General features: G+C 40.3%; 2 protein-coding genes across 3 annotated transcripts in view; one reads left to right on the top strand and one right to left on the bottom strand.

Annotated features, from left to right (window-relative positions):
* The window catches only part of LOC106881808 (acyl-coenzyme A amino acid N-acyltransferase 1), a 47,932-nt gene that overhangs the window by 11,424 nt on the left and 26,493 nt on the right, over positions 1-10,015 (top strand). The gene's annotated exons all lie outside the window — the stretch shown is intronic.
* The window catches only part of LOC106881805 (uncharacterized), a 27,229-nt gene continuing 21,293 nt past the window's right edge, over positions 4,080-10,015 (bottom strand). For both annotated transcript variants that reach the window (XM_089346398.1, XM_089346397.1), the window contains exons 3-8: positions 9,460-9,812; positions 8,180-8,336; positions 7,404-7,502; positions 6,004-6,166; positions 4,778-4,929; positions 4,080-4,228 (exon numbers count right to left, since the gene is read on the bottom strand). In XM_089346398.1, the coding sequence (XP_089202524.1) occupies positions 4,134-4,228; positions 4,778-4,929; positions 6,004-6,166; positions 7,404-7,502; positions 8,180-8,336; positions 9,460-9,812 (1,019 nt within the window). In that variant the 3' untranslated portion in view covers positions 4,080-4,133. The remainder of the gene's footprint in view (positions 4,229-4,777; positions 4,930-6,003; positions 6,167-7,403; positions 7,503-8,179; positions 8,337-9,459; positions 9,813-10,015) is intronic.

Below are 10,015 nucleotides of genomic sequence, written 5' to 3'. Positions count from 1 at the left end.
AATAAATACCGTTGTGTTGATGGTTCCGAATCTGCGTTCCGTTGTTCCTTCTAGAAATTTAATGTACGGAAGCGGTGTACACCTAATGGTATATAACCACTTTCCTATATGTTAATAACAAACAAGACAAGGACAAATATACATCAAATGTAAATAATTCCTCATCTCTCAAATATAGCCTATGGGCATACGGAGTGTCGTACCAGTTCATTAATCGCAAAATTGATTGTGACCAGAATAACTCACAGCAAAAACAAAACAAAAAAGTGTTTTGTTCAGGTTCTGGTGAGAAAATGATGGCAGTTCATCATCATCATCATCATCGTTTAACGTCCGCTTTCCATGCTAGCATGGGTTGGCCGATTTGACTGAGGACTGGTGAAACCGGATGGCAACACCAGGCTCCAATCTAAATTTGGCAGAGTTTCTACAGCTGGATGCCCTTCCTAACGCCAACCACTAATTAAAAAACAGAAGACACATACATACATACATACATCATCATCATCGTTTAACGTCCGCTTTCCATGCTAGCATGGGTTGGACGATTTGACTGAGGACTGGTGAAACCGGATGGCAACACCAGCCTCCAATCTAAATTTGGCAGAGTTTCTACAGCTGGATGCCCTTCCTAATGCCAACCACTAATTAAAAAACAGAAGACACATACATACATACATACATCATCATCGTTTAACGTCCGCCTTCTATGCTAGCATGGGTTGGCCGATTTGACTGAGGACTGGTGAAACCGGATGGCAACACCAGGCTCCAATCTAAATTTGGCAGAGTTTCTACAGCTGGATGCCCTTCCTAACGCCAACCACTAATTAAAAAACAGAAGACACATACATACATACATCATCATCATCATTGTTTAACGTCCGCCTTCCATGCTAGCATGGGTTGGACGATTTGACTGAGGACTGGTGAAACCGGATGGCAACACCAGGCTCCAATCTGTTTTTGGCAGAGTTTCTACAGCTGGATGCCCTTCCTAACGCCAACCACTAATTAAAAAACAGAAGACACATACATACATACATACATCATCATCATCATCATCATCGTTTAACGTCCGCCTTCCATGCTAGCATGGGTTGGACGATTTGACTGAGGACTGGTGAAACCGGATGGCAACACCAGGCTCCAATCTAAATTTGGCAGAGTTTCTACAACTGGATGCCCTTCCTAAGGCCAACCACTCCGAGAGTGTAGTGGGTGCTTTTACGTGTCACCCGCACGAAGGGCCAGTCAAGCGGTACTGGCAACGGCCACGCTCGAAATGGTGTCTTTTATGTGCCACCCGCACAAGAACCAGTCCAGGGGCACTGGCAACGATCTCGCTCGAAAACCCTACGAAGGCCAGTCAGGCAGCACTGGCAACGGCCACGCTCGAAATGGTATCTTTTATGTGCCACCCGCACAAGAACCAGTCCAGGGGCACTGGCAACGATCTCGCTCGAAAACCCTACGAAGGCCAGTCAGGCGGCACTGGCAACGGTCACACTCAAAATGGTGCATCTTATGTGCCACCCGCACAAGAGCCAGTCCAAGGGCACTGGCAATGTGTGAGAAAATTGAAAATGATAGAAAAACATCTGAATTTTTTGTTCAAATTCAGTTATTCTTGGTTAGAAATAGATCTGGTTGTTATTTTTTAGCAATTTTAGTGACCAGCAAGAAGTTTCTGCATTAAACATATATTTGGCTGTTATTTCTAACAAACTAAGTGACCAGATAGAAGTTTTCTCATGAGACACAGATTTGGCTTTTATGTCTTGCAAATTTAGTGTCCTAATAGAGGTTTCCTAATTAGTGATACATTTAGTTGTTATTTCTAGCAAATTTAGTGTCCTAGTAGAGGTTTCCTAATTAGTGATAGATTTAGCTGTTATTTCTAGCAAATTTAGTGTCCTAATAGAGGTTTCCTAATTAACGATAGATTTAGCTGTTATTTCTTGCAAATTTAGTGTCCTAATAGAGGTTTCCTAATTCGTGACAGATTTAGCTGTTAGGTAGAGGTTTTCTCACGAGAAGTAGATTTAGCTGTTATTTCTAGTATTCTCTCCACCCTATTAACATGATCCAGAGACAAAACTAGGGCAAAATGTCCAGGGCCAATATGAGCCACATGCTCAAGAATGGGAGTGCCATAATCTCAAGCACAAACAAAAGATCCTTAAAATGTCCAATGCCATTCCCTGAATATCTGGTTTCATATCAGAGTGACCTTCTCCTAGAGACATGCTTTAGCAAACACTGAGGGATACTGTATCTATTTCTTAGTCGTTTTTTTTTTTTTTGACTGAGAGAAAATCTTTTATGTTGAAAACAAAATATATATCAGATCAAGGCAAATATCATCCTAGCAGTGACTCATAAGAACGTCAGGTGTGTTTCACCCTTCTTGAGGCTTGTCAGTGAAGTGTAGCTGGTACATGTTACTGCCAGGGATTTTATGTTGCTACGCTTTAATACTTCATAGTTCGACAAAGTGTCTGTGGATCGGAACATCCCAGTGGTCTTCCAGCACATCAGACACCACCCTGAAATTTCTGGGAGCCCATGCTGTTACTAGATAATCATTGAACCTACATTAGGTCCATCCATGCTTTTCACCGGTCTTGTGTGTAATCCTGCTGGGTTTTTCTAGGAACCCTCCTCACCAGTTGAGCCGGCAGAATTGTTACTGCACCAAACAAAATGTTTTAACTGCATTTCTTCCAGATCTTTACATTCTGAGTTCAAATTCCATCAAAGTCAAGTTTGCTTTTCATCCTCCTGAGATCAACGAAATGAGTACCAGTTGAGCCCTGGTCTTAAGGTAACCAACTTAAATTACCTTAACCTCTTTCAAAGCTACTGGCCTTGTACTACAAAAAAAATTAGGAAGGAAATATATATACATAGGAGCAAGCATGGTTGTGGGGTAAGAAGCTTGCTTCCCGATGACATTGTCCTCAGTTCAGTCCCACTGCATGGCACCTTGGGCAAGTGTCTTCTACTATAGCCTTGTGTCCAAATAGAGGTTTCCTCGTTAGTGGTAGATTTAGCTGTTATTTCTAGCAAATTTAGTGTCCTAGTAGTGGTTTCCTAATTAGTAATAGATTTAGCTGTTATTTCTAGTATCCTCTCCACCCTATTGATATGTCCTAATAAGACCAAAGCCTTGTAAGTGGATTTGGTAGATGTGAACTGAAAAAGGCCGTCTCACACACACACACACATGTATATATATAGGTGTAAAAGTGGCTGTGTGGTAAGTAGCTTGCTAACCAATCACATGGTTCCGGGTTCAGTCCCACTGCGTGGCACCTTGGGCAAGTGTCTTCTACTATAGCCTTGGGCCGACCAAAGCCTTGTGAGTGGATTTGGTAGACGGAAACTGAAAGAAGCCCGTCGTATATATATATATATATATAGATATAGATATGTGTGTGTGTGTGTGTGTGTGTGTATGTTTGTGTCTGTGTTTGTCCCCCCAACATCGCTTGACGACCGATGCTGGTGTGTTTACGCTCCTGTAACTTAGCTGTTCGGCAAAAGAGACCGATAGAATAAGTACTAGGCTTACAAAGAATAAGTCCTGGGGTCGATTTGCTCAACTAAAGGCAGTGCTCCAGCATGGCCACAGTCAAATGACTGAAACAAGTAAAAGAGTATGTATATATATATATATATATATATATATATATATATATATATTTGTGTATGTATATCACCATTTATGTATGTTACTTCTTAAACATACACTGTGTTTTCTTTTTTTTTTTTTTTTGACTGAGAGAAAATCTCTTCATAGATGGTGTTGACAACAAAATATGCATCGGATCAAGGCAAATATCATCCTAACAGTGACTCATGAGAACTTCATTTGTATTTCACCCTTCTTGGGGCTTGTCAGTGAAGTGTAACAGGTACATGTCGCTGTCAGAGACTTTGTGGTGCCATGCTTCAACACTTCGTAGTTTGACAAAATATCTGTGGGTGAAAGCATTGCCTGATTGACCAGGCCTAACTTCTGGCAGCAAAGCAAAGCAACGACAACAGCTACAACAACAACAAAACTACAGAAATTACAAAATCAACAGCAACAACGGAAGGTTTGTCTTAGGAGACAAAGAAATTTTTTAATGAGTTGATGAATATTTATTTTTGATTAGATTTGAATCTGCGTAATTAATGATAATGATGGCATTGTGCCTTGGCAGGAAACTGGTCAATTCTGCAGAAGATAAAAATGATAAGGCAACATTAGAGATAAAATACATTAACAGATCTGCGTACATGTATGTATGCATGCATACATACATATACACGTACATACATACATACATACATACATACACACATGCGTTGTTGTTGGCACTCTGTCACTTACGACGTCGAGGGTCCCAGTTGATCCGATCAACGGAACAGCCTGCTCGTGAAATTAACGTGCAAGTGGCTGAGCACTCCACAGACACGTGTACCCTTAACGTAGTTCTCGGGGGATATTCAGCGTGACACAGTGTGACAAGGCTGACCCTTTGAATTACAGGCACAACAGAAACAGGAAGTAAGAGTGAGAGAAAGTTGTGGTGTAAGAGTACAGCAGGGTTCGCCACCATCTCCTGCCGGAGCCACGTTGAGCTTTAAGTGTTTTTGCTCAATAAACACTCACAACACCCGGTCTGGGAATCGAAACCGCAATCCTATGACCACGAGTCCGCTGCCCTAACCACACACACATGCATATATATATAAATATATATGAAAAAGAGAAAAAACCTACCTAAATCCTTTGGTCCATTCAACTCATCGATTGACCACATCATGGTGCTGGTCTCTTCAATGCCATTGATTGACCGAATGTATTCGTTTTGACTGCTGGGACTGGTCACTAAGGCTGGAGGGAGACGGCTGTTTCGGTGTAGTATCTCAAATCTATGACCACGGGAAGAAAATTAATGAATGTGTGGATGAGTAAAGGGATGAGTGATTCATTGATGACAGAGGAGGGTTGTTGTGGGATAGAACATACCTGGCCCTTAGTGTAAAGGGATTGGGAATATTAAGGGTATCGGGTGGAAAACAATCCAGTCCAAAAGATGGGAATCAATGGAAGAGATGTGGACTCTAGAAGATGAAGCTAAGAACAGGGGTAACTCCAAAAATAAAGTAATGTACACATGATTTTTAGGCGCAGACATGGCTGTGTGGTAAGTAGCTTGTTTCCCAACCACATGGTTCCAAGTTCAGTCCCACTGTATGGCACCTTGGGCAAGTGTCTTCTACGATAGCCTTGTGAGTGGATCTGATTGATGAAAACTAAAAGAAGCTTTTCATATATGATGATGATGGTATATATGTATATATACACACACACATATATATATATATATATGAGTGGATTTGGTAGACAGAAACTGAAAGAAGTCCATTGTATATATACATACATATATACATATATATATATATATATATATATATATATATATATATATATATATATATATATATATATATATGTATGTATATATACGATGGGCTTCTTTCAGTTTCTGTCTACCAAATCCACTCACAAGGCTTTGGTCGGCCTGAGGCTACAGTAAAAGACACTTGCCTAAGGTGCCACGCAGTGGGACTGAACCCAGAACCATGTGGTTGGGAAGCAAGATTCTTACTGCAAACTCATGCCTACACCTATATATATATATATATATATATATATATATATATATATATATATATATATACATATATATATATGTATGTATGTATGTATATATACAATGGACTTCTTTCAGTTTCTGTCTACCAAATCCACTCATATATATATATATATATATATAATATACAGTTTTGGAGTTGGTGTGGCTTGGGGTTCAGTCCCATGTTGTGGTAGGACTGAACCTGGAACCATGTGGATGGTTATATCTGGAACGCTTTCAATCCTAGATCTACTTGACCAGGTGTGATCTGGTGTGAGGAGGTCAAACAACAACAACATTCACTTACTTGAAGCATTTGTTTTGGTAAGCGGCCAAAATGAAGAAATTCTTTAGACTTTGCTGTGGGGCTGTTACTGAGGTCCAACAGTGACCTTTGCTATTGATTTGGAGGTTAAAGGTCACATTGACCACTGGGCAGCCGTTGATGTTGGAGAAGCCACTGTTGGTCACTTGTGAAAGAGAGAAAAGAGAGAGAGAGAGAGAGATGTTAAGTGAGTGTTATTAGTTTCATTATGAATTAATCTTTAATTTAGAAATTATATCGTTAACAGTGGCAATTAAGGAATGTAAATGGGAAAATGTGGGGAAAAGACAATGATGATGGTGATGAGGAGGAGCTTGATGAGGATGATGATGATGACAACGATGATGATGACAACGATGATGATGACGATGATGATGATGGTGGTGGTAATGATTACAAAGTTGATTTTAATGATGATGGTTATAATCATGGCGATGTTGATGCTGATGGTTATAATTATGATGATGATGCTGGTGGTGGTGGTGGTGCTGGTGGTGGTGATGATAACAATGAATGATGACATCTGATGAGGCATAGATAATTATTTTGAATTAAATACTGCCTCGATTGCAGACATTAGATTTTTTATTCAGTGGGACAGCTATTTTCTACATCAGTGAAATGAAGCAGAAAACTACTGTTTTCTAAATCTCACAACGTGAGACATTCAGCAACAGTACTTTGTAGTAAAGATTGTTTGCCAACATAACATGGCAGTCCTGGTTTAGGACGAATGTTGCTGTAATTTAGCCCCAGGAGACATCATCTCCAGCTGGCTATACGACACGATTTGTGTCCTTATATCCCCTTATTCGAAAATATAAGGACACAGATCATGTCGCATAGCCCAGGGGTTTCAAACTGTGGTCCGCAGACCACAGGGGGTCCGCAAGGACAAGACAGGGGGCCCATGGACAGCAAATACTTTTTATGGGCAATTTGATTTTATATATGTTTTTTTAATCGAAATCTTTTAATTGACAATAAACCTATTTTGTTAAATACTGTTAAATAAATAAATGTAAAAATATATGTTATTTTAAGCAAATATTTATGTATAAATTTCATAAGCGTTTATAAGGGGGTCCCTAAGGTAAAACCTGAACTATAAAGGGGTCCGCAAGTCAAAAAGTTTGAAAACCCCTGGCATAGCCAGCTGGAGATGGTGTCTCCTGGGACTAAATTACAGCAACATTAATCCTAAAACAGGACTGTCATGTTATGTTGGCAAATAATCTTTAGTGAAATGAAGTGTTTTTTCTCAAGAAAACAATGTATTGCTTGATCCAGGAATTGAAACCGCAACCTTGTGATCATGAATGCAACACCCTTGACCCTAAGCCACATGCATCCCCCCTCTCAATAGATACTGTTACACATACTTCCTGGATTCAAGTGATGGGTACTCTGGTGGAAGAGATGTGGAGACATTTTGTAGTTGTGTGGCATCTGGTACATTTGGTTGTATACTCCAGGGTGGTCTGCAACAGAAAGAGAGAGAGAGAGAGATACAGAGATGGCATGTATATAACAGAGTCAAGGAGAGAGTCAGTGACCAATAACATTATTGGTCAGTGACCCAGGAGACAGAATCCTCACTGTCCAAGGTTGTTTTGGTTTGTTTTAAAGTAGTTTAGTCAAGGCTGTTATTGTGTGAAGTGAGGGTGTTGAGTGAGAGTGTTGAATGTCAGGTGAGTGTTGACTGTGAAATGAGTGTTGAGTGTCAAGTGAGAATGATGAGTGTAAATTGAAAATATAGTGTTGAGTGAGAGTGTTGAATGTCAAATGAAGGCTGAGTGTTGAGTGAGAGTGTTGAATGTCAAGTGAGTGTTGACTGTGAAATGAGTGTTGAGTGTCAAGTGAGAATGTTGAGTGTAAATTGAAAATATAGTGTTGAGTGAGAGTGTTGAATGTCAAATGAAGGCTGAGTGTTGAGTGAGAGTGTTGAATGTCAAATGAATGCTGAGTGTCAAGTGAGAGTGTTGAGTATCGAGTGAGAGTATACTTACTATAACAGGTAAAATTTAGTAATATTAATTATATTACCTCACTGTTCCTTTAATTCCCTACTCAAGCCTAATGCCCTCTTTAACATACCTAATGCTCCCCTTAAGGGTTGGTAGCCCTAACATTGAGAACCGCTGGTGTAGATACTTACAAGGGTGCTGCAATCCATGTCCTGGCTGGTAACCCAGGTAGGGTAGTTGTGATGTAGACATATGTAACCAGTGCTTGAAATGTTCAACTGTGTAGTTAGGTAGGTTCATTGCTAATCCATTGAACAACCAAGGGTAGATATGTAGCATCTTGTTTAGCTAGGGTATATAGAATAAGAGGGTACAGAATAGCAGAGCATAGAGAAAACATAGTATATTTATACATAGTGTGAAGGACAGCAGAGTGTATAGAAAATATAGTTTATATATACATTATTTACAATTGACGGATATTTGTCCTCATCTTGTTTGTTGTTAACGCAACATTTCGGCTGATATACCCTCCAGCCTTCATCAGGTGTCTTGGGGAAATTTCGGACGTGGGTTCTCATTCCTAGGGTATTTTTCGATGTTGTTGTTATTATTATAATTATTATTATTCAGGTCACTGCCTAGATTCGAACTCGGAATCTTGGGGTTAGTAGCCTATGCTCTTAACCACTATGCCCATGGGCATATGGCGTAGTGGTTAAGAGCGCAAGCTACTAACTCCAAGATTATGAGTTCGATTCCAGGTAGTGACCTGAATAATAATAATAACGTCGAAAAATACCTCAGGAATGAGAACCCAGGTTCGAAATTTCCACAAGACACCTGATGAAGGCTGGAGGGTATACCAGCTGAAATGTTGATGTGTAACTAACACTGGTGCTGACTCTCACGATGTTGGTCATGGCGACAAGTGATCCAGTTGATCCGATCAATGGAACAGCCTACTCATAAAATTAACATGCAAGTGGCCGAGCACTCCACAGACACTTGTACTCTTAACGTAGTTCTCGGGGAGATTCAGTGTGACACAGGTTGAGTGGAGTGTTGGGTTAGGGTTAGGGTTAGGGTTAGGGTGGAGTGTGTGGGTCAAGTGGAGTATGGGACTGAATGGAGTGCGGGATCGAGTTGAGTATAGGGATAGAGTGGAGTGTGGGACTGAGAGGAGTGCAGGATCGAGTTGAGTGTAGGATCGAGTGGCATGTGGGACCGAACGGAGTGGGGGAGCCAAGTGGAGTGCGGGATCGAATGGAGTGGGGGAGCCAAGTGGAGTGCGGGATCGAGCAGAGTGTGGGACCGAGTGAAGTGTGGGTTGGGTGCACTGTGAGGTGAGTGAGGTTGAATGGAGTGTGAAGCTGAGTGGAGCGGGAGGTCAAGAGGAGTGGGGGGTTAAGTGGAGTGGGAGGTTGAGTGTAGGCAATAGAGTGAGAGTGTAGAGTATAGTGATACTTACATTGTGAACAAAATCAGTAAGGTGAGCATTCTGCGAAATAAGAAATATTAGTTGTTGTTGCCAGTTGTCATTTTGCATTATTTTATCTTCCTTAAGAATATCGGTAAACGTATTCCAGGTCTTCTTCATAGTATCGTCAGAGATGACTACATTGTTCTTTAACCAATCCAGTGCCATCAATAGAAAATTAGCACGAGGTTGTGTGATAGCTTCTGGTTTCTTTGGAGATTCGGCCCCATGATCTTTCTTTGTAGGCTTTTCTGGTTCTGAATTTCCAGGTTTCCCAGATTTAGATTTTGGCTTTGGCTTTGGCTTTGCATTGCTCTGAGCTTGTAGGGAGCACTGAATTATAACTGGTGGCAGAAGAAGAATTGGTTGTTGTTTATGACCATTTTGTTTAGGGAATTTTTTTTTGAAAAGAAAAGAATGAAATTAATATAAATATATCTATGTATGTATATATATATATATATATATATATCTATAATATAAATTGAAGTTGGCCGACAATTGTATTCTTTCTTGTCTTGAGGTTCACGTGAAAAATGGAACACAT

This window comes from Octopus bimaculoides, chromosome 30 (genome assembly GCF_046866305.1).
Source record: "Octopus bimaculoides isolate indiv1 chromosome 30, ASM4686630v1, whole genome shotgun sequence".
Classification (NCBI taxonomy): Eukaryota; Metazoa; Mollusca; class Cephalopoda; order Octopoda; family Octopodidae; genus Octopus; species Octopus bimaculoides.
This window is presented reverse-complemented; position numbering and strand designations above follow the sequence as displayed.